Here is a 24,865-nt window from a genome sequence, read left to right as displayed (position 1 = left end):
ATCATAATCTCTCTCGTCTTTTGTAAGGAATCTAGTTAATTTTCATAAAATAAATAATTTAAACATAAAAAATAGATGAAAAGGAATATAAGCTAGGACCGCTGAGCTGTACAGCATTTGGTTGTTGTTTTTTTCCAAATAAATAGAGTAAACTAGATGCAGAATCCATAGCCTGTGTTATTATTGTGTACAGTGTACACACATATAATGTTGAAATTAATATATTGAACATTCAACGAAATGTTATTAAAATTTGCTTTCAAAAGATTGTGGTCGTCTCTCCACCAGAAGCGGGAGGTTTGTTTTTTTTTACCTCATACATACCACATATATATATATATATATATATATATAGTCGAAGCAGGGACAAAGTTTAAGTTTTATAAAGTTGACATTTTCAATAGATAAACTACAAAGTTATACCAGGAGTATATTGTTGTGGTTAAAATCAAATAGAAAGTTGTTATAGTTTACCTTATACAATGTTGTGCTGTTACATTGTCTATACATAAATACGTATCTATATATATATATCAAACGAAGTTGCGCTTATAATAATAATACACGGAAAATCGAGTATGAAAGTTTAAAATTGCAACCATAATATCTTGCATGGTTTAAAATATATACTAAGCTTTTGAGAGAAAATACCAATGTAAATGAGTGGAAGGGTTATTGAGTTTAAGGTACATCGTCTATGTACATATATCTCTCTCCCCTTATGCAGCATTAGTTCGATACTGAGCAAAAGATAACCTGTATTTATATGCAGTTTGAGTTTCGTGATGTATCCGAACATAATATCCCAAAACGTTATGTGTATTGTACCATATTCATATAATGTTAGAAATTTAATATTTCTTTCGGAGACAATATTTATCGGAAAAAAATGCACACATCAGACACAAAGAACAACAAAAATTGTTACAGAAAAAAAGGGAGAACAAAAATGAAGAAGAACGAGGAAAATGTTGAAAAAAATCGGAAACTTTCTTCTACTGTTACATGGATACACTCAATGTTCCGACACACAACATATAATATTGGAAAAGCGAAAAAGCACACCCGACCGAAAACGGTATTGCGGTTTGGGTGTAGTGTATTATGGCTTCTTCACTCTCTATTACCTTCATGATGGTGATGTGCCACATTGATGGTATCATAGGCTTGGTCTCGTGTATATATAGTTTTGTTATGTGTGTTGTTTGTCCGGAAGGATACGAAGGAAAAATTTGTTTTTAATTTGCGTGCTCATGATTGCTTTCTTCTGGTAAACTTTTGATATTGAAATATTGAAGCTTTATGCAAATAATAAAATGAATATAAATTGTGTTATTTGGGGCCATTTGCATAATGGTTTGCTTTATGTAAAGAAAACTTTTCTCTAACATCTAAAGCACGACAGTGCATTTATTATTCTCTAGTCCTTTAATTGGTTTTTGTCTAAATTGGTATGGAAGGAAGGGAAAAAAAAAGTTTATAATAATGAGTTGCTGCTACGATCGCTGTTATGATTTTTTTTATGCATCACAAACAAGTTACAGAACACGCAACATTCACGCGATGCGATTTTTTGTTGTTGTTGCATTTTTATGCATATTAATGGTTACTCTGACCTACTTACCTGGATGCTTCTAGGAGATGGAATTTTCAGTACGTTGCATATCCATTGGAATTTTTTTTTTTTTTCGAATTAAATTCTTTTATTTTGTCAAAGTAGATTGTGATCATTTTACATGGGTTTGTTTTTTAAATATTTATAACTTGAAAATTTCGTCAAACTTATTGCTTGTTGGGTGGGTACCTAGAATGCTGGCTGCGTTGCCTTGTTGAATAGCCAAAGATAAACGGTTGTATAAGAATTGTTTCGCTCGAATGTCACCAGTTTCTTCAATTAACATTTTGCCAATTGAATCTACGAATAATTTTGTTTCCTTGCACCACGGGCCTAATGTTTCGAATGCTAAACCAGCCAACAGAAAACCTGACGCTTTGAGTTTCGTATAATGACTGTGCTTCTGTTGGCATGCTCGTTCAGCCGCTGAACCTGTTACCTTGCTTGTAAGGTGAAGATATGATGCTGCCAAAGTGTCGACACAGGTAACGTCCCAAATTAATCGTTTCCCTTTGGACCATGGTGCGAGTGTGACGCCATCTGGGCGTTTACCATCATCACGTGAAAGGCCTATCGGTTCCAATGTATTGCCACGACGTGCAGATGTCAAAGACCTATTGAAGATCTGATTGAGGATAACGTGTCTTGGATATGTTCCCTTAGCGTTCGGGCAGCTAAGGCCATGTGTACCAGATTCGTCTACTAACGAATTGCATATGCATTTGTGTGCGGAGTAACAGTTGACACCGAGACGGAGAGCAACACAAACTTGAAAATCTTGATCGTTCATCGCCGTACCAATGTTGCTAGACGGAATAACGCGTAACCAGCCACCTGACTCTGGTGCTTGTACAGCTTTAAAACGGGCGATATCCTTGACGTTTTCGTAGTTAATTTCTTCCGCAATGATTCTTTCTACATTGATTAAATCCCACTGTTTTTGTATTGACTTGTTTTCCGGAACTTCGCCGTGGTTAACTGTATTCCAGTAGTCCAAAGATTCGTTATAATGATGTAATGTAATTTGGTTGTCCATGTTGTGTAATATGCGAGACACCAAACTACGCACTCCATGCAACGAACTAAGAAAAGCTGGAAGGCAGACATCGGATATTTTCCTGATTCCTAAGCCACCTTTTGAAATGGGTAACCCCGCCTGGGCCCATTGGATTTCGTCAATTGTGATGTTGATAATTGATTCCAAACATACTTTTAAGAAATTATCCATGTCCAATGTTAGGCTCTTGTACTTCCAAAATGCACACGTTCTCAACATGTAGGTCAATTTCGGGATAAACAAACAGTTCTTTAGTAGACAGTAAGCGGTTTGTGCATTCACTCCTTCAAGTCTTGATGCCAAAAGTTTCAGAGTTTCGAATTTTTTTTCCAAAAGCAATCGGATAGCCTTCCTCAAAGATAGGTGCGCCTAATATTTCGAATTCATGTTTTTCGGTTATCCGAATACGAGGAGCAACTTGTTCGAATGCATCAACAATTTTTGGGTCCTTGAAACCAGATACAAAGAAAAGCTCGCACTTATCCGAGTTAATTGTCAATCCCAACTTCCCAGCTTCTTCAATAATCAATTTAAAATCGTCGAGAACGACTTGGTAGTTGTCTCCAATTGAACCATCATCAAGGTACCAAGAATTTAAGTCTGATTTAATGTCTTGTATCACCGGTTGTATTGTTATGCTGAAAGACAACGGTCCACAGGGGTCACCTTGTTGACAACCTGTTTCCGATGAGATCACGTCCGTCCCAAAGAAAAGCAACGATGGAGCGGAATAGCTCGATGATAACAAGTGATAAATTGACGGGAATTCTTTGGCCATTCTTGACAACATTGTGCTCCTATCGATCGAGTTGAACGCATTTTTGAAATCAATTTTTAAAATAATTTTACCAGCGTTTAATGGATTGTGAACGTAATTGCGGACGCCGTGAATTACGCTTTCACCACCCAGTGGCGTTGCAACTCCAACTTGATTTGGATTCAGACGATTATGAGCATCTTCTTGGACGTGTGAACAAGCGAGTTTTCCACATAGCCTTCTCATTGCATTTCCCACAGCTATTGGCCGAATACCATTATCTTTTTTCCATAACGCGCAGAGTGAAGCTCCAAAGAAGATGGGTCTAATGTCAAGCGGAACCTCACCACCTGATACAAAATTGACGAATCTTGTTATTGCCTTCAATGCACGTTCACCTGCTTCTCCAGCGGTTTTTGAAATCATATCCTTAAAAAATTGAGGTCTAACGCCATCAATGCCTGGACCTGATCCATGTTTAAAGGAATTGATTTTCTTTTTGACTTGCTGCTCGTTAACAATGAATGAGCATGAATTCAATGGCGTTTCGACTTCTATTTTCGTTTTTGAATTTGCTGGTGGATGCTTTGACTTTAACTTTGATAACGTCGCTTCGTTAAACGGTGCTAATTTGTCACTCGAACTCAGGATCTGAATAGCTCCTTTCCCTTCGGGTAAAACGATAAATTAGAATCGACTTCTGTTCACAAAATATTAACAAACTGTGAAAAATTCACAGTTCGTGCTCAAAATAGTTCACATCTGTACTCGAACTGTGTATCATTTATTCACATGTTCTTGGTTTCTGTGCACATTTTGAGTTGTGTACACAGAATGTGAACACTCTTTACACCTGACTTTTTCCGTGTACAGAATGTGAACACTCTGTACACCTGAATTTCTTTTGTAAACAGAATGTGAACACTCTGTGCTCTGGAATTTTAGTGGACAGAATCTTCATTTTTTGGCCAGGTGGTTTAATATCAAAGTCGTTAACCTTCGCTTCAATTCTTTTAGCCAACGATAATGGAGTTCTCGGAGTTGGTTTTACAATATCAATACTAAATGTCTTTATGTTTTCCTTTATCTTAGATGTTAAGGACTTTTCTTTATCGCCTTTGATGTTGAAAGAAATGTAGGAAAATGTCATCAGCTGATTCCACGCGTACATGGAATTCTTTTCTACACACTCGTTTAACAATTTCGCAAATTTGTCTGCTGCAGAAAATCTAGCCCCTTTCGGAATTCTGCGTAAAGTCGGTATGTTGTTGCGAAAAAACATTAGTTTTTCAGTAATAGCAGTAGGGGTCATCTTTTCGAACGATTTAAGGTGTAACAGTTCGTCACAATGTTTCTTCTCAAGATGCGTCTTCAATAGTTTACCATCAACAAATGTTCTCGAAGGTGAAAATGGGCAACCAACTCGCACATTTGATTGAACATCAATATTCCTGAAGATCGTTTCGGAAGCGTCATTTTCGTTGGGATTGACAAATGAATGTTCTTTCGTTAGGTTCTTGTGCCTTTTCATATGAATTTTTGCAATGGATCGGTATTCTCGGAAGAAGTTTCTGTAATTAACGGGCCATCTACTGAATCAACATTCTGCATACGGAGAAATTCTTCTAAATCATTCATTGACATATGGCATTGACCGGATTCATCCAAGAAAAAACATTGGAAAATTGTGATCAAAAGGATGTTTGTGTGAGATTTCTTGATGCCTTGGCGAGAATGCAGTTCCAAAATTTGTCCACTACCGAAACTGATGTGTTATGAGGAATAGTACAGTACTGTTGTTGATACGTGTGGAGACGACTATAGCTCACACGTCGAAACCACAAATATCCCATAAAGACATTACAGCAAATGCGAAAAATTGCGTTGCGAGGGTGTTGTTTTCACACCAGAAAATGCAATTTTCAACTTTTTACCCGTGGTAAACGCAACTTTTTTCACAACAAATGCTTCCGAAGTTTTAGCAGATTAGAAAAATGTCTATTTCTCGCCTGTGTTGTGAAAAATATTTTTATCTACCTAGGTGAAATAATAGCAGTGAAAAAGTGCTATTATTTCGCCGTCGGTAGATAAAATAGCGTATTCACCTCTGTCCAAATGTTTATTTAGACACATGGGGTTATACCATTCGCCTTCGGCTCATGCAATAACTCCCAAAGTGTCTAAATAAACATGTGGACAGAAGTGAATAATCTACTATTATCACATACGCGCGGTGTTCGGATGTCAAAATTACTTAACTAGAAGTTTAATTCAAAAATTACACTTCAGGTCAATGTTGTTGTCTCGTTTTCGCTTATGTGATAAAATAGAGTACACACTTGTCACTATCAGTCTCGGCAAGCTTCGACCTCTTCGTGACAAGTGTGTAATATATATTACTTATCATGGGCAGAATATTGCGCGTAGATGTATAGATGTATTACTCACACCAAGTTAAGTAATTTCGCTTTGTATCGCTCGTAAATCATCAAACAAATTCAATTAAATCGAAAAGTGATATATTGAAAGTTCGTTGTTTTCGATAGAACTTCCGTTAAGAAACGTTAGCATCAAAATGTAAATCATTCAATTCATCCATTGCAAACTTTGTTCGTGCATCTAATTCGAGATCGCACTTTTTTCGACTGAGACTAGTCAATTTCATTGTGCTATTTTACATCATGTGGGCATTTCGGAAGGTTTTGGCAACGGCTTTCTTTGCTTTCGAGAGTTGATAGCTACAAATTCCCTCTTCCACCAGCTATCGATTGATACTAAAAAAATTCACAGTTCAGCATGGAGTGGACATTTTCCGTTATGGTTTTTATTTTCGCCAAAAATACAAATCAGGAGATTGGGAAAGAAATGCAGCTATCAACTACTCGAAAATAGACCTACAGGTTGCCGAATCCATCCGAACTGATTATATTAGTTTCGTGTGAACTTTTTTAGCCCGAGACGAAGCCGAGGTCAATAAACACACGAAAACTGAGATTTTTCACTTTTATCCCTAGTTTTGAAATTCAATGACAAGAACAATTTTCGACCTACAATCATGTCAACTGATTAAGTGTAGTTCGAGATATCATAAATTACCACGTACGAGCATATGCAGCCACAATATACTACGAACCTAGATTGTGATATGCTGCATGTGGTTCGTAATACAATACGGCTGCATAGGGTATTTAATATGCTTAAACGAAGTAAAATATGCTCATACGTGGTAGTTTATGATATCTGGAACCGAATGTTACTATTTGCAGCCATTGATGCGCCCTTTGATGACCAGTTCGTGCCTGTCTTCGTCTAGATTTCCTGAAGCGTGAACTGTCGATGTTGAATGTGGATTTTGTTCACATCGATTATTAAACATAAAGTTGGAGTAAGCAGTAAGCAGAGAGTCTGTTATGCATATGATTTTATTCAGAGTTTCCATCTGACAAGCACTACAGTATGGCGATGTATGCTTTCTGATTTTGAATTTTAGAAGCCAACCACCATTGTTTGAGTTTCCATTTTCAGACGGAAAAGCAAACAAATGTCATGGAATGTTTTAAATTTGTTATCTATACGCGTTTACACACTCATCTCACATAAATACGGTTGGATGCTTGTTCGACTATTTCCTTCATAAAAATGCTTACTTTATGCTACATTTCGTATATAAAAACCGAACATAATCAAAAAAGTATGATCCAATGATATTTGAATAAAATAATAATTTACATTAAGTTAGAGCCACCAACGACAGTGAGCGAATATGTATCGTAAAAGTATTTTTTTTATTACATTACTTTTTTACGATTCTGAATTCACGTTTCCCGTGCATAATATGAAATAATAATAATTTTATATGAATTACCCCGCATCCTTCACATCTCATTCATGCATTCCCATGCTGCTTATATATTCTGAATAATATGGCTGGAGATATGGGCGCTATATGCAATGTTAATCCGTCTCTCACGTTTTTATGGACGCTATTCACATGAAAACTATTACATTAAACTAGCTTTTTTATCCGAATTTTATGGTTTTAAGATTCCGTCATAATATGACGCTTTCATATCCAGATAAAACGATGAAAATTCCAAGGAAAAATTCACAAATTACACCATCCATCCATGTTAAGAAATATTGTTGTCTATCGTAACAATATAATAATAACGTCCAACGGACAACCATATCGATGAACTATATGACTCGGCAAAATCAGCGTTAGAATGTGACAATTTATGGTTTGTATTATTGCATATCGGGAAAATAGCAATGTAATCGTGATGCATTCGAAGGGTGCCATTGATAGAGGACGTCCACATGTAGGTGTTAAATGGGTTATAGGTTATAGAAGGGGATACAGAAATTCAGAAAATCGTTTTGACTCTCATTATGGAACGATGACAAATGTAAGATATATTTGAAGACTGGTTTTACAATTAGTATCTACCAGTAATTTCTAGTTTTCCTGGTACAGACGGAGAAAAAGAAGAGGTCACAATTACAATCCGATTCTATTTATTCATTCCCCATAGCATCAGCGCAGCAGCCAATTACTTTACGGATGCCCAATATATTATAGAGAAACGTCTAGGCTGTGACAATTAGTTTTTTTTAACTTGGGTTATTTGTATATTGTAACTTGGGCAGGGACGCCGACTTGTGTTTGGGAGTAGTGGTGCTCATACAACAAGCGAATCTGGGAGAAGTGGTGCTCTTTCAAGTAAAACTGGAAAGATGTAGTGGTGCTCATCATTCGAGTAGTGGTGCCCGAGCGTCGCTTGTCCTTAGAAGTGGCGCCCCTGAACTTGGGAATGTAATTAAAATTATTGCAGAAATAAAGTGCAATGAAAGACAGTAGTCCGATAAAAATTCATGCAACATAAAGTGGAAGAACATTTTTATCCGATCCATAGTAAGCAATAAATCGTATTTTGTATGTGGGAAAATTCATTTATCATGTAAACTAAAATGTAACTTTAATATTTTATGTTGGATGCCTTGTCGTGTCGTGTCACATCAAAAATCATATGTTTCGTCATGTGACTTTTTATGTTGTATGACTTGTTTCGTTCGTATTAGTTATAGTTTGGGCTTTGGTATAACTTCATCCCAATCATCAACAATTATCTACAACCTTTTTCGAAAGTTCCATATGGGATTGCGGTTTGTAAACTAAGGCTCAAATGTAATAGAATTTGTACTCTGCTACAGTTCGTCATAAAACGACTAATGTCAGCGTCTTTTTTGTGAACCAACTTCACTGCGATCACATTTCATTGATATTTTACCAGAGTCAAGTTACCAATTAAAAAAACCCAAACATAACACAAATGATCCCTAATTACAGAAAACTTAGAAATTTGTTAGAACAACATTGGTTCTTGATTTCCTTAAAAAAAACTTTTAAATAGTTCCTTACCGCATTAAATCCAGGTTGAATGAGATTCCAACGGATCTAGACTGTAGACTTGGCTATATGGCTATACACAATATTAAAGGTTCGAATTAACGATAATTGAAAAAAGAACAACTCTGATGACTCTGATATACGTTGCGTTAAATGTTTTTCGAGATCCAACTCGAAATCGCTTAAAATCCATTTTTTAACTGATTACAATTGCATATTGATTCCATTTCTGTTGGAAATGCACTTATAGCGAATAATTCGTATGATCAACATACCGTCTGTGTTGTGTATATCCGAATCGAACGATTGAATGTTAAATAAATTGAAATGAAATAAAAATTTTCATTAAAAATTAATAAACATGGGGCTCTGCTAGTGTAATTCATTCATCAAAAATCAAATCCACATAATATCCTGCAAATAAAACCATTCAAAATGTTTCACAATAAATAAAACATTCATCACATCATGTCATGTTATTACAATTTCCTTTTTTGATTTAATGTAAAATACTCCTCTGTATTTTCATTGGTATATTATGTGGATACAAAACAGGCGAATACGTGAACGGTGGATGTGAATGCGAAAAATCATATACATATATATATATTCGAACCGAATTGTATGTATAAAACTCACTTTTTAAGCATACTCACTTTTTACATTTGAACCAACCATCCTGTCACATTCAAAGATTTTGTGCACACGACTGGAATATATTTGAAATAATATTGAAGTGAAATATATTTCGCTGTAAACCCAATTTTACGGCGAGTTACAATTGCAAACAGCTAAAATATCAATTTAAATTGAACTTTTTAAAATTAAAAAAACTGACGAAGGATTAGTATATGCTACGTAACAGTTCCCGCATTTTTGTTCTAACTAATGCTAAATGCTAATGTATATGATCAGTCACAATAAGTCGCCGAGACTGTTAAATCGAACTTTTCAATAAACCTGGCAAAAATCACGTCGAGTTTCGTATAACTCTAGAAATAAGATTTGTCAGCGTCGGTAAACCCTTGTCAGGACTACAAACAAAATAGATATTCGGAAAAATCTGCACACATACACTATTTCTGCAATGTGATTCATGTGGTGCACTTCAATTATTTCACAAATGAAGTGCTAGATTTATACATTTTGGATTTTCTTTTGATATGCGCCCACCAATAGGTTCGTGATCTACATCCTAATCTATTGACTGGAATCTGGAATATGTTGGGCATACCGATTGTACCTCTCACTTTTTAGTTAAAATTTCTAAAGCGTTGAACTCTAGCCATTGTTCAAAGGCGCGGTAAAACGAATGAACAAGCTAAGAGATTGTTGGGCCTCCTTGGAAAAATGTAAGAGGCTCGATGTTTATGTTGTTCATATGATTGCCGTGTTTTAAAAATAATTCTGGGAACCCGTTTTCCCCGCTTCTCGTTTGGCTTTTGTGACTTTATACTACTCAACTGACTAAACGTTTTACTTAAGTGAAAACATGGAACAAGCGCCACCAAAAATATTTCTGGAACCAACACAAACTTTCTCATCGTAGGTACTTGTGACAAAAAATTTTTGGTTTTAAAGCAGTGTCAATTAAATAAAGCGAAATGATAAATCAAGTCAGACTTGTATGGTGTAAACTGTTGGATTGAAAGGATAAATATGGTAAAATTAAAATGATTGAAGCAGACAGGCTCGTTTGAGCTAAGGCAAATAATTTCTTACCTAAATTCAATTTGATGAAACCACAGAGTTTATATCAATTTATAGTTAACTGTGTGCCGTCTGATAAAAATAAGCTATGAGTTCCATTGATAAAAATATTTGTCGTTGATGTCGTTCTAGTTATCTATTCGATCCAGTTATAAACCATATGTTTTACGTTTTTGACACTGAGTCAATTCACCCTTGCAATGCCGTTTATGTATTTTGAAAATTGAGCTTTATACTACTTTTTATCACTCATTCATAGAACGAGACACATGTTCAAAAAAATGTAAGTATAACATGTGAAATCAATCACTTGAAAATACTTAGACCACTTTATGAAGTACTAGATTCGATAGTAAAAATTATGATATGCATGCAGTCGGTGAAAGGTTAATAATACGAAAAGCTGTGAATACGTACCACTGCCAGTCAAGCACAGATTTACAATCGAACTTCCTATAAAAATTAAATTACGTAATATTCCTGTTATTTTATTGCTGGACCATCAAGTGTAAAATGGCGAATAAGTGTCCATTTTCAATGTTATTGAAATGAGCAGGTCTATATTTCGAATCGTCTCCATTTCTTTCCCAAAGAGAAAATAAATAAAAAAAGCCTCTGCTTCCATTCCATGTGAATAATAAATTTTTGTATTTTGTCATATTATTTGTGCATTTATACAATGTGTACATAGATAGAATTTTATGACTTTGATTTAATCTTCGTATATCCAACAATTTGAATATTATTACTTTTCCCATAAAAGAAGAACGTTTTCTTTTGCTGAATCGTATTCCACCGACATATACGTACGTACACATACCCTTTTTTATAACATTTTCTTTTCTAAGGACTCGATTTACTTAAAAAGACATAAATTTTTTGTCTGCAATAATACTGGTGGAAAATTGTTATAAATAACCTATTGGTAAGGCCGTATATAGATGATGAACGCAAAAGGATAAATATCAAAATAAAAAACTATTTCCTGAGCTTTTGTGTTTAGATCCTTTGAAACAATGCTGGCTGATTGACTGTATTGGCTACATTGGATATTAAACGATGATATCTCACAAACATGGAGAATCGACAAGAATATGTCCCCACAACTTTTATAGTTTGATTTCAAAATAGCCGCAAACGTTGCTATAAACAACGGACTTCCGTCATTTACTTATCTATTATGTGAAACGTGTGATACAAACGTTCAAAAATTATACGCACGCCACGCTTCACTCAGCAAAGTTAGATATGAACTTAAATTTGTACATGTTCGATGGTACTAAGTAAAAAATTAGTCTCAGAACTTTGCTGACGTTCTCGCGTTTGCCCACTTCACATGTAATATTTTGCAAAAGGTAAGTGTGCAAGATTTAATAATTGTGGGTCGTTTGTACTTCGAACTGAAAGTGAATAAAGTCAGTGATTAAAATAATTGTGAAATCAATTAAAAAGTCATTTACCAATTTAATTCCTCATAATTCCGCCATGAAAAAGAACAGAACCTTTAAATAGATATTTGTTGGCCGACAGAAGAAAAAAAGAAAATTCTTAAAAGATCGAAGCTTTGCGTCCAGAGTGGAGCGAGAGCCGAGAATCGTTCGATTTGGACTTTCCGATTGCGTTCTCCAGATAAGTCTTAAAACTAATAGTGACCAGATTAGATAGCTCTAAAAATCTAATTGAAACAGAAAATTCCAACTTCGCGACATTTTTCTCCAATACCGTCCAATTCTACTCCCAAAACTCTGAGACTTCGCCGAAGAAACCAACCTTCCATCTGCCACAGTTCCCGAGATAAGTCTAAAAACTGATAGTGACCAAATTTTTACAGTTTTTGTACATACTGCCCTATTCTACTCCCAAAACTCTGAGACTTCGCCGAAGAAACCAACCTTTCATCTGCCACAGTTCCCGGAATAGGTCTAAAAACTGAAAGTGACCAAATTTTTCTCGCTGCCCAACCATACCACGATTTTAGGAACCAACCTAGTGGAAGTTAATACTTAATGATCCACACAATTTCCAACAAGAAACACATCCCAAAACAACACACATGACCATCCATTTCATGCACCAAAATATACAACACACACACACATACAAATTGGCTTTTATATGGCATTTGTATGGAGACTTTGGGAAGCTCCAGCTCCCAAGATATGGGTTTTTTCCAACTTTTGAAAATTCCATTCTTATTTTTGGGCCATTTGGGCCTATAACCAAAATTTCTGGAAAATCTATAGAAACGTTTAGGAGTTGCTGGATCCACTTTTCCATAGGAATTCTATGCCGAACGATACCGTGACTCCCGCACTCCAAGGTAACCGAGATGTTTGAAACATGTCCATTCGTTGAAAGAGTTGTTTCGGTCTGAGGCATTTGACTAAAAAACAAATAATGACCGAAAGGCGAAAAAAACTTTATTGGAAGTTGAACAGGAAAAACTTTAAACCTTTTAAAACCGAAATTCCCATTCATTATTTCCAAACATTTTTGATGGCAAAAAAAAAGAACTTTAAAAAATTAAAATGATAACAACCGTCGTTTCTTCTACATTACATCGATACAGTTTCCATAGAATCGGATGCAAATCTACTGTATCTAAGTAAATTAATGAACAAAAACAAACTTTTTTCTCTCAACATATAATGACTGGATTTCTACTAAAGTGCATAGAAAAACAAAATGTTAAATAGATCAGGATGAAAAAATCAGGATAATAAAATTGCTAAAGGTCAAAAGGAAATGCTTGGAGAAAGAGAGAGTGTAAAAAACCCACTTTCTCTTCTAAACTAATGTCTGACATATTCATAGTCATTAAAACCTCATCAAAAAAAGGAAAAACCCCACCCTGTTCAGTGACTTGCAAGCACTCTGCGAAAATGGTAAAATTTAAATCTAATAGCACTTCTAGTGACGATGGGTTGTTCTCAATTCAAATAAATAAATTATTCATTAGACGGCGTATTACGTTTTGGTTTCTGTGTTGTTGTTGTTGGTATGGTGCTTGCTGGCGATATAAATTCGCGGGTATCAGATAGCACTTCCGTTTCCTTTTGCTGTTACACTAGACTATTGCTGTACGTATTCATTTATACATAGAAATATCCTCTCCCCGGGATTGTAAACAGCATGTCTCTATAAATATATATATATATATGTGTACGAAATAATAGTGAAAACGTATATACCCCCCCGTCACAAGTATGCTTTCGGACGGTTGTACGCGAAATTTGAAACTATTACATTGACTATGTTATAAACGATCGTTGGTGTTTTGGCCTCGGATCGTCTAACTATGTGTTCATGCAAATTTTGTTGTATCTATGTAAACACATATACAACGGTACTACCACACTCTATGCGAAACTCATGAATGCCAATGTTTTGTATGCACCAATGTTACTCGGTTTTTTGTTGTTGTTGTTGTTTGTTCTGGTAAAAGTCAAAATTTTGAAAGAATAATTTAAATAAAATGCTGGCTTTTCTCTGGCGATATTCATTTTAGCTTTATTTGTAGGTACATTCAATATTTGGATATCATATGGCTGTGTGCGGTGCATAGTTGATATACGTTGCAAATGCTATGCAGTGGTTTTCATTTCCCCATGAAAAATTGTCTGTATTTGAAATGGAAATAATAATAAGGATTGGCGGATAGTTAAGTGTTTATTTATTTTGCGATATGCGGTTCGAGTGGAAGTGTTAGCAGCAACATTAACAGCGGGAATAAAAAAAAATTCTCAAATGTCTGTACTCCAACTACTATACTGGTATGAAGTATTGCTAGCAACAATAATTAGTCCCATTTTACCTTGTTCCATTTTACGATTCACAATTTGAGTGAAAACAATTGTGATACATGTAGAGCACTGTGTACGTAACACATTTTCTACCACACACAAAAATGCAGAGTCTTAAACACAGTCTAATTACCTTATCGCTTTAAAGAATATAAAGTTCGAGGGTATAATGCTAAACTTTCTTCCCATTTTCTAAGAAATTTATGTGTTTTGAATGTGTGAAAGAAGAAGAATAAAATATCACAATTTTAGCTTTTAACTTTACGTTTCGTTTCGGTGTGTAGTAAGGATTAATGCTAACATTTGTTGATTTTTATATCAGTTTCTTTTCTCGTCCAGCAACACTTAAAAGACTGCTTCGTGTGAAAGACGAAATATTTAAGAAGGTAGAAAGAATTTATTGGCAAAACACCAACAGCTGGACTGATAGGCAATGTAATCAATTTTGGTATCTTATGTGTAGTAATTTGTATGTACAATGTATGTCTAGGGTAAACATGGGCTTTATTATTGTTCGAATGAAAATACCGGTGTTACCGTTTCAACGTTATAATTCAAACGAAATTCTTTCTTGGGCAGATGTTAACAATGAAGTTACGTTACTCTAAACAATCATTAGATGTATTCCCATCAGATTTATCAGCGGCTGATAAATTTAACTTGCCGATAAACTTGACGTCTAGATAAATTTGACAGAGAAGTTAAATTCAATTTTGATATTTCACGGGAAGACCGGAAATTTTTTTAAGTTTAACCGAATTTCCGCACAAACAGAAATTGCGTATTTATTGATACAATCAAATTTACCAGCAAATAAATTCATAATTTGTCACTACTTACTTCTTACATTCATTCCGGTAGAAAATTTTAAACTTCATCCGTTGTTTATCTCGATAAAATAAACAAAAAAGTGCTCCGAGGCTACAATAAAGTTATCGGCATTTATCCGGTTAAATTTACTGATGAGTGCGTTTGACGTGGAAATGTCATATTTATCGACGGTTAAATTTATCAGCATTTACGAGCGCTGATGGGAATACTGCTATTGTCTGTACCAACTTTACGTGTAACATAAAACCGTTCAGAATGTTCTGAACATACTCCCGGCCATGACATTAAAAATAAAAATTCAAAATGAAATGAAATTGGCTCGGAAGATAAAATGAATCGAAAAAATTACTCATAAAATGCAAAACTAAAGTCCGACATCCAATTGGCTGATTCTTTCCATGTCCCTTGTCTTTAATATAAACCGGACCAGCAAAATCCACTCCAGTATAAGTGAAACGGTTGACGGTTGAACTCTCGGACCAAAATCCAGTAATTTTGCCTCAAATATTATCACATCCGCTGAACGTTACCATGCAACGAATGAATATGGGCGTCGGCAATAATTAACTGAGTCAAGTCAAATGACCATCTTCCGGCAAAACAATCGGGAACCTTTGGCCGTATGAAATATGAGCATTTGTTAGGCGGCCTCCGACTCTGATGACACCTTCTTGCTGATCGTATTTTGGATTTAACTTTCTCAGCTTCCCATGATGCAGGCTTTCATTTAAATCGTGCAGCCCCTGGATAGGCAAAAGCGCCGACGACTGATGCCCAACACTCGTCCTGCTTAACTTTAGCGATACTTTCAGCATTATTCTCACAAATTGGAGCGATACTTTCAGCAATGTGTGAAATTCGACATAAAAACTCTTTGATGTCGCTGTGTCCAATAATATGTTTTGAGTAAACATTCTACGCGATTCCTGATTATTGCATGGAGAAGACATTCGCGACTCTTGATAAATAAAAATGTCCATAAAACATTCTACACCAACAGCGGTAGATCCGGAATCGGCCAAATTAAACATCGGTGCAAGTAGAACAGTCTTTTCTGAAACCGAAACCTGTTCCACGATGAGTCATAGCCGACGCTGCTGGATTTAACCATAAAAATTGCGAAACCGCTGGATGCACTGATCACTTTTCACTCGTTTTCTCTTTGGATACAAATACTCGATGCGAATAATATTGTCCGCCACGCTTGAAATATAAAACAGTGGACCCTTGATGCGATACGAGCATGTTGATATGAAAATCCTCGTAACCCTGAATACCCGAAAACAGGCAAAGCAATCGCTGGACGAACGCACCACATTGAAAGGAATGAAGAAATGGTATTCACGTCGCTTGCTGCTTCTTTTGATAACAGGATACGCCATTTTGAAACTTTGCCACGTTTTTCACAAAACGAAAAATTGATAAATAATGGGTATGTTTCGACTCCTTAGCCATGAAATTTGATTAATTCTGTGTTACTTGTTCCATATGTTCTGAACAGTGTACATTATCATGCGACCTTAATATAATACAGATTAAAGAAAAATAACTTGGCGACACATCCTCTAGCAACATTCAGCCGATGTTGAGGCGATTTTATTTTTTAATCTTCAATTTTTTGATCCGTTTAGGGACATAACATTTTGGGATAAAAAAACCATCATAAAATTGAGTGGTGAGAAAAATGAACATTAAGCTTTATTGAGTATTATGTATAACCAAATATACATTTAAACTGATGAAGTAGAAGATTTGGCTTGAAAGTAGCGTCTCTTCATTCAACCAACGGACACCAAGAACAGGCAAAGAAACTGATTTTATTAAATGTCATTTGGCCTCTTATTTTGTATGGAACGTTCGTAACGCAGCGGCTTATACCAACATAATAAACTGAATCAACGCACTTCAAGCATCTCTAAATAATGTCCTGAAACTTGACAGTGTGTCACCCAACTGTAAAACACCGTAAAAATATTTTCATGTAAAATAGAGTACTTTCTGCATCTAACCACTATGATCACTTCTGCTTTAAGTGCGTTGACTGAATTTATATGAGCATTTTGGACTACTGCGTCGTGAAGGCCCTTTATTTAAATTCAGTTCTTTTGCCTCTTCTTGTACAGCCCACTACGGCTTAAATAGTCGTGGAATACCTCCAAATAAATTTCTAAAAATCTCAGAATTCAGTTTTGGATTTTTAGAAATTTATTTGGAGGCATTCTTCGACTTGTTAAGTGAAGTCCAGGGTGCCGAAAGTTGGCAAGCCGCAAATAATTTCAATAATAATAATTTCGGTAGAAAGACGTCAATCTACGCTTGCCATTACAACGTATATAGAAGAATGACATGAAGGATGGAACCCATTCACAATGAATTCTATATACAAATATCTGAAGTCTAAATTTAGGCGCAGATATAATCAGCACCAGACGAAAAATCCTAAAAAGGCTTTGCTAACCTATAGGCGTGATTCGGAATTCACGTAAAGCTTGTGGTCCACACTTACCAACCCGCACTGGCCCGCGTGGTGTTTCGTGGCTAAATGCACCTCATTGGGAGGTTTACATCCAATAATGGATAATAAAGGCTACAAAATTACTTGACCATCGTGCATCGTCAACTCGTCGCACAAAAGAACCACGACACACTTCACGACACGGCCACAAAAAATAATGTGGACCTCCAACGGTTGCTAACAGAAACATCGAGGCAAAATGGTGGACACTTTCTTCCATTCCGAAACATATATTCGCGGCTACCAAAAACATCTCTCACGCGCTACTACATTATCTCCTATCAGTTACTCCATAGCTATATAGCGTTGAGTGATTCAATTCCTAGAAACCGAGAAAAGAAAATCATAATTCTTGGAAAACTCGGACATACATTACTTAATTACTTGGATGTAGTTCTGTTTTTGAAAATTCTGTCCGTTCATTTTATTTTCACCTTTTGGAAACGATAAGCGTATCGCCCTTTTTATAACGAATCTTTTACTTTCCTGGTTTTAAAAATCTCTCTTTGCTATAAACGAGAGCACAAGCTAGGGGTAATTGCTCATTTTTGCCATCGTTATCGATAACAGACATGACTAGCCGTTTCTGAAAGGTGAAACATAAAGTTCATGTAGTCCTGATATACAAAGAATTTCTTTTCCATTCAAATGACTTGAGCAATTTGACAAATTTTTCAACGCAATTTTTATTAGATAACTTAAAATTTTCCACTCAATTGCCCGTCGTACATATTATAATTTCCTTTATCAAATTGAATATATTTTGACTTCATTGAATGAATGGACTGACTGCTTATTGATTTTTTTTATGTAAATATTCAGAAAATAAATAGACAAAAAAAGTAAAAGAAAATGTGTATACAAGGGAAAATCAGATTTTTCTTCAAATAACTGACTACACAACCTTTAAATCTATATGGCGCATTTATTTAATATGTTTGTAATTTTTCTTTTTTCTTCGTGCTTGACTGAAGAAATCAGAAAAATATTTGCAATAAATTTACGTTTGAAAAGGAAAATCTGCTGATTTAAAAACGAAGACTTTCAACGGTAAGATCACAAAGGCTAGCAGTAAGTACGCTAACGTGAGAAAATCATTGCCATGTGAAATTGAAATGTGCATACCTATAACTGTCTACTGTAAATGCATTTTCATATGCACGTTTCTGCAACATTATCACTAATAGCCCATTATTAACACATCAAACATGAAAAGAAAAAGTTGGATGACAGTATAATAGTTTATGGGGAAACGCTCTTGCCACTGTCTGCCAATAATCTCTGTTGTACGCAGTGTGTGTACACTATTGTCAGGCATTGCTAGTTAAGGCTTTTGGGTGGATCACAGTGTACTCTTATTTTCCGTTGTTTTCTCTCGTCAATTCAGTGTTCATGCTAGGAGCAGTGATGTGCTTTTCCCCATGGACAGAAAAAGCTGAGAAAGTAGAAATTACCTGAGTTTTTTTCAGACAAAATGTCATTTTGTCAAGTAGTGATTTAAGGTAACTTCGTGAGATGTTACATTCGAAATTAGCTCAAATCAACCGTATCAAACAACTACAACGTTTCATGCAAAGGGACGAAAATTCGAGGAAAATTACCCCGATTTTTTGGTCCTGTCGTATGACGTTTTTGCATTGACAACTTATAAATTACCATAACACATCAAGTAAGGTTGTACTTGTGAAAGAAACAACTCGCGTTAGCGATGTTACAGTAAATACCATTGGTCAAAAATTCTTATAAATATAGGTAACGACACCGAGTAAATATTTGCAATTTTTTTTTTAATTTCACTTTATTATTGTCCCTTTTTCTAAGTGTGGAACACAATCAGTATGAACTGTAAGAAACAGTTTGCCAAACAACATTATATCAAAAAACGAAAAACATCTTATTTAATTTAGAAAAATTAAATGAATCATTCATAGGTCAATTTTGGATAAATAAAAAAAAAACAATAAACAAATCAATAAAAAAATTACAAATCAATTCAAAAAGTAGAAAGGAGAGATACCTACGAACTCATCGCAGTCCTTCATCACTTTAATCCTTAGCTTTTCCCTAAAGGATTTAGCATTTCTAATACCACATAATTCATCATCCAAAGCGTTATAATCGGTAAGGGGCTTCAAAATGCTAGGATGGCTAGCAGCCACGAAAATGTCATTTCTACGTCTAGTAGTTCTTCCATGAACAGAATGGCGGGAATTAAAAGCGAAATTATGCTTCGTCGCATTGTTGACCATTTTATGTATTTGAGTTATTCTCTTAACTACGATCAGCTTATCCATTGGTAAGGTAGAGTTACTATACAAGTAAGTCTTAGGAGTATCTCGACATCCATTCTGAACACGCTGAAGTTGATCTATTTTTGTCTTGAGTCAAATGTAGTGAATATCAATGCAAATTGAAGCGAGTAAATGTTCTATAGCAAATAAACCGATATGCTGGGAGGGCAATTACGTAAAAGTGAAAAATCACACGACTTATTTGAATGACGTAATAGTATGTTGTGTTACAAGTATTGTAATGTTGATTTTTTCAGCACTAGACCCAATTGGGTCGTTTGCTGAAAAAATCGCATTACAATACGTGTACCACATCATGCTTTGTGCCAACCGAGAATTGAAATAGACAAATGCCCAAAAAATCATAATTTTCATGGCAAACAATCACTCTTCAAATTTGATCGATCACATTGCTTTGCATTTTCTAAAACGAATGCTGTAACAACTCATACAAATTCCATATCAACACTGCTTTGAGTGTTGTAATATCACATCAAACGGGCGCTGAAATAAGTCACTTTACAACACTAAAATGAGTGTTGAAAAGAGTCGTATTTCAATTCTCGGTGGCACAAATGTATGTCTGCATCGATTCGAAACTGTTCAAGTAATCGTTGATTTTATCAATAGTCGAAGGAAATAGTTATTTTCTCAACTTTTTGACAAAAACTAAACCTTTGGTTGGATTTCGTGAGAAGAACGTTGTATGCAACTCGGTGAAAAATAGCAACGAAAATTATACTTTTTGTCACTGAATCGAGAAATAGCAATTTACGCCACCGAGTGATTGTCACTTGAGGCTGTTGGTTTTTTTTTTCAAAGAGATGCATACATCTTTTTTTTTCAAGAAATCCACCGAAAGTTACTGAGTAATAGTAATTTACGCAACAAATGGTGACAGAATTATGTGTCAGAAACACCTAATTTCTCAACGTGTTACATCGAGCCCAAATGACGAATGAAAAAGTCTTTTTTTCGCAGTGTCGTTCTAGAGAAATTGTTACCAATCGATTATTTGATATACTTTTCCGTACTTGTGTCGAAATGAATAACATTTATGTTGATTGAGTCTTTTTTATTTATTATTTGTGCATTATTATAGTTGTAAATTAAAAAATATAATTTAGGACTAGTGCTAGAAAAACGAAGTCTGCGCAACATGGGGTCCATTTCTCCAGATATTCGAAAACAATAACAACTCCAACTCGTAATTGGAGCTAAAAGAAATCAATAAATTGATTGTTTTAGGTTAGTACTACTAACTTAACTTGTAATAAGTTAATTGTCGCTTATTTTATCCGTTCAAATCTAATCGCTGAAGCTCACAACTTTCTGTCAAAAGTTCATTATAGCTAGTAACTCGTATTACTGCTATTCTATTGAGACTTGTCCAATTCCAATATGTAAAGTCATTGACTTTGAAGAGTGCTCTTATATACTTATAATCACCAAATCTGTAACTTATTTTGTTAAAAATGAAATTATCGGCTTCGCCTCTGATTGGCAATCTGACATCTAGTGCGATAATATACCTCCATACGCAAAAATAACTATTTCGGCACCGAAACATGAAAACACATTTTATGGAATTCAGTGTGCGATTTCGATACTTGCATTGTATGAAACTCGAATCGTATGCTGGTATTTTATCGCTCACGATGAAAAATACATTTTCCATGGAGAAGATATTCACAATTTCCAAGTTTTACGTCAACTTAGAATGATAATTGAAAATCTCTCTATTAATTGTAGCAGGTAAGCAGGACAACGATTCCAAATACTCCCAACTTGACAATTGGGTGTCGAAAATCCCATAATAATTACTGTCAAGTTACGAGTTCTTAAAGTTACAAACGCAACGAGAATCTACGCTCAGAGCCGTAACACAAAACGCGTGTATTAAACATAACTTGTATCTCCTTATTCATATTTATAAGTGTAATGGCCTTATGTCTTCACTTGATCATTTTTTGTTATCTTGTTGGTTCATTAACCTGACGTCCCAAATTTATGTTCAAATTTTAATTGCAACATAATCGCTTCCACATTAAACAAGCAGGGTTCTATTTAATCCGACTTTCCTCGTAATTTGAATTCAATTTACACAAAATTATTTTGCGTCACGATCGAATAGATGGCGCAATCTCTTTGAATTTTCTTTCGACGTTTTCGATTTTCTTTGCACTGACATAGCGATGTTCGTTAAACGTATTCATTTGTGTTGTCAAAACACTGAATTTTTTTTTTAAATCATAATATTTGTGTAATTTTTAAGTGCTGTGATAAATATAGGCATGTCGTCAAACGAATCCTCTCTGAGTCAACCACCTCCACCACCACCTGGAATAGCATTAAATCCAACAAAGAAACAATTTTCCCAACGAAAACAGCTTAATTTGACTGAATGCAAATGGGCTTCTGCGTACCCAGAAATACAAAAGGCTTGCTATCTGGCAAGGGTATCACCGTACATATCACCCAAATCATGTCGCTACAAAAACATTCAGCCAATCCTACAAGAAGGTGCGACAAACAATTCCACAATTTGATGTACAGTGCTTGACAAGAGAGTGTGTGTTTATTTTCAGGTCCCACTTGTGGTTTGGTTGCATTGAGCATGTTAGTCAATGGTGCACCAAATGCAGGCGACCTGTTGAATTTGGCCCGAGAGAAATTATACACAAAAAATGGTGAAATGTTTAGTGCACTGAATCTGTTTGAATTAGTCAAAAGTGCAATCAGCGATGACATTGGAACGAATTTAAAACTATTCGAGGGAAAATTGAATTGTCATGAAATCAAGCAGGTGTTACAGAGTGGTGGTTGTTTGTTGGTGCCGTATCCTTTTACACTTGCCAATTTGTTTTTAGACAGACGACCAAATCTATTTTAACGTTTGGATTGAATGTTTCAGAATTTTATTTTTAGGATTTTATTCGAGGTTATTTTTACCAGCGGGATTTTTGTGTGTTTTGACCTTGATCCGATTGTGCTAGTGTTTCTTTTTCGGTTCTTCGTGTCGTTATTGTTAATACTGCGCCGACAAATACTGAGAAGAGAAATATTTCGTTGAGATCATTTCCTTAAGACGAATTCTTTGTTCACACATTTTCCCTACATTGACTCGTGAGTTTTCGAATGTTTAATAGATTTTCACTTTCGCATCCAGTCGTATAAATTAGGTAAATCGACAATTATTTTATGGAATAAATTGTAGGACGAAATAATATCCATCCGTCTGTCGAATGACTGATCTGAAGATTTATCTTTATATCTGGGATTCAATACTGTGGATAATGTCAACCGAATTTGTGTCTAGATCTCATTCACACAATCACACACCTTAAGTTTTCTTTACTACCACACGCACACCTTTGTTTAATAATAGCAAAATATATTTTTGGAAAATCGTTTTCGCCAAATTTCCAAAATTTTCCACATTTTTTTAAAAATTAAAGAAAATATAGAGGAAAGTTCTGGAAAATGTGGGGATATGTTTTCCCAAAAATAATACCTGATAAATCGTGTGTCTGTATGAGTGGACCAGGACCAGTGACTGAAGTAAATTGAGAATTGGAGAGGTAGCGCAACAATTAATTCCTAGATATATCCAAAAAGATTCTAATTTTTAACGATTCATGCGAAATATCGTTGATAAATTATAGATTTTATAGTTATGTTTGTAAACTGTTGTTACCCTACCAATCTACCAAGTTCAATTTCAGCTTCATTTCAGTTTATGTTCAGTGTCGGTTCAGTTTCAGTTCAGTTAACATTTTGTATTGAAATGCAGTCGACATATTTTGCGATACGGCCCAGTGATATATTGGCGGTCTGTGTAACCTCTCTCATTATACAACCTTGTTTCAGTATAACCTTCTTCATAGCCATAATGAAAATGATATTCCGTCACCAACGATCTCTTTTTCTGACAAACTATCGCTGCACTGTGGTTTGTATTGTGTTACGTTACAACGGAATAACGTTAACCACTGTCACCCAATCAGTAATTTCACTAACACTCTAACTGCCATAAATGTTGTCTATCGAATTGCAATATGTTGTATCGTGAATAATTCTATGGTCTGATGTGTATTTGAGGGAAGGTAAATAGCTCAGTTCTAATTGGAAGGATTGGTAGTGGTGATATTACGTCCAAGGCTTCGATAGATCAGACAACTTCTTTGTCAGATAGAATTTATGTAACGTTGTTGGGATGTGTTGAAGATTTAACTATAGTCACTAGGGGCCGCTGGCCGCTTAATAGTAAGAAATCGTGTGTTCATTGCTCCGCTCAGTTTCAAGATAAACTCAAAATTTACAGCACATAATACCATCAATTGCCAGATTTTTTTTCCTTTACTGTTGAAATTTTAGTTATGATCCGGACTTTAACCATGGACCCTGTGTGTTAAATGGACGAAAGGCTCATTGGGCATTAATTATCGGTCACCTAATTGATGATAACGGTAAAGTAAGTGAAAGAAAACTTTGAAATTTTTTTTCTTGCACACAGAAGAGCTAAAAATCATTTTTTTTTGATCAGTTTTACGTCTTCTCTCGACATGGAAAAACCAGGAACATAGCAATTTGGTCGCTGAAACTGTTAAGCGAAAGTAATGCGAATTTAAATGAATTTGAGCAGCCGAAGGGTTATCCAGATGCAGAGTTTCTATTACCCATGGGCGGAATCGGAGGTGTGCTCGGCCTCAAAAATAAATGTATTATTGTGAACAATGTGCCGATCGATGAGGTGGTCATCAAATAAATGAGTAAAAGAAAGATTGTAATTATATTTACATTGTTCCACATGTAACAAGAATTCTCGAGAATTAAATCCAAAATCCTGTTCCTAAAATTCTCCTTGTAGTTGTTT

At 35.2% G+C, this 24,865-nt stretch overlaps 1 protein-coding gene and 1 long non-coding RNA gene across 2 annotated transcripts in view; both read left to right on the top strand.

The window, feature by feature from the left end:
• The window catches only part of LOC119069306, a 481,283-nt gene that overhangs the window by 240,602 nt on the left and 215,816 nt on the right, over positions 1–24,865 (top strand). The gene's annotated exons all lie outside the window — the stretch shown is intronic.
• On the top strand, positions 22,188–24,762 carry LOC119069264 (UPF0692 protein CG33108). Its single transcript, XM_037173322.1, has 4 exons — positions 22,188–22,512; positions 22,578–22,827; positions 24,367–24,463; positions 24,536–24,762. Exons 1-4 carry the CDS (start codon positions 22,284–22,286, stop codon positions 24,755–24,757), a joined length of 798 nt encoding a protein of 265 aa, XP_037029217.1. The 5' UTR covers positions 22,188–22,283; the 3' UTR covers positions 24,758–24,762.

The sequence above is a fragment of the Bradysia coprophila genome (genome assembly GCF_014529535.1).
Source record: "Bradysia coprophila strain Holo2 chromosome X unlocalized genomic scaffold, BU_Bcop_v1 contig_26, whole genome shotgun sequence".
NCBI classification, from domain to species: domain Eukaryota; kingdom Metazoa; phylum Arthropoda; class Insecta; order Diptera; family Sciaridae; genus Bradysia; species Bradysia coprophila.
The sequence above is the reverse complement of the archived record's forward strand: the minus strand, read 5'-3'. Positions and strand labels throughout refer to the sequence as shown.

What these genes read in the sequence shown, in the direction of transcription:
- LOC119069264 (XM_037173322.1), top strand. Translation starts at nt 22,284, where the DNA reads ATGTCGTCAAACGAATCCTCTCTGAGTCAACCACCTCCACCACCACCT. An exon ending in TCAGCCAATCCTACAAGAAG is followed by an intron (nt 22,513 to 22,577) that starts GTGCGACAAACA and finishes GTTTATTTTCAG; the next exon opens with GTCCCACTTGTGGTTTGGTT. An exon ending in TAATTGATGATAACGGTAAA is followed by an intron (nt 24,464 to 24,535) that starts GTAAGTGAAAGA and finishes TTTTTTGATCAG; the next exon opens with TTTTACGTCTTCTCTCGACA.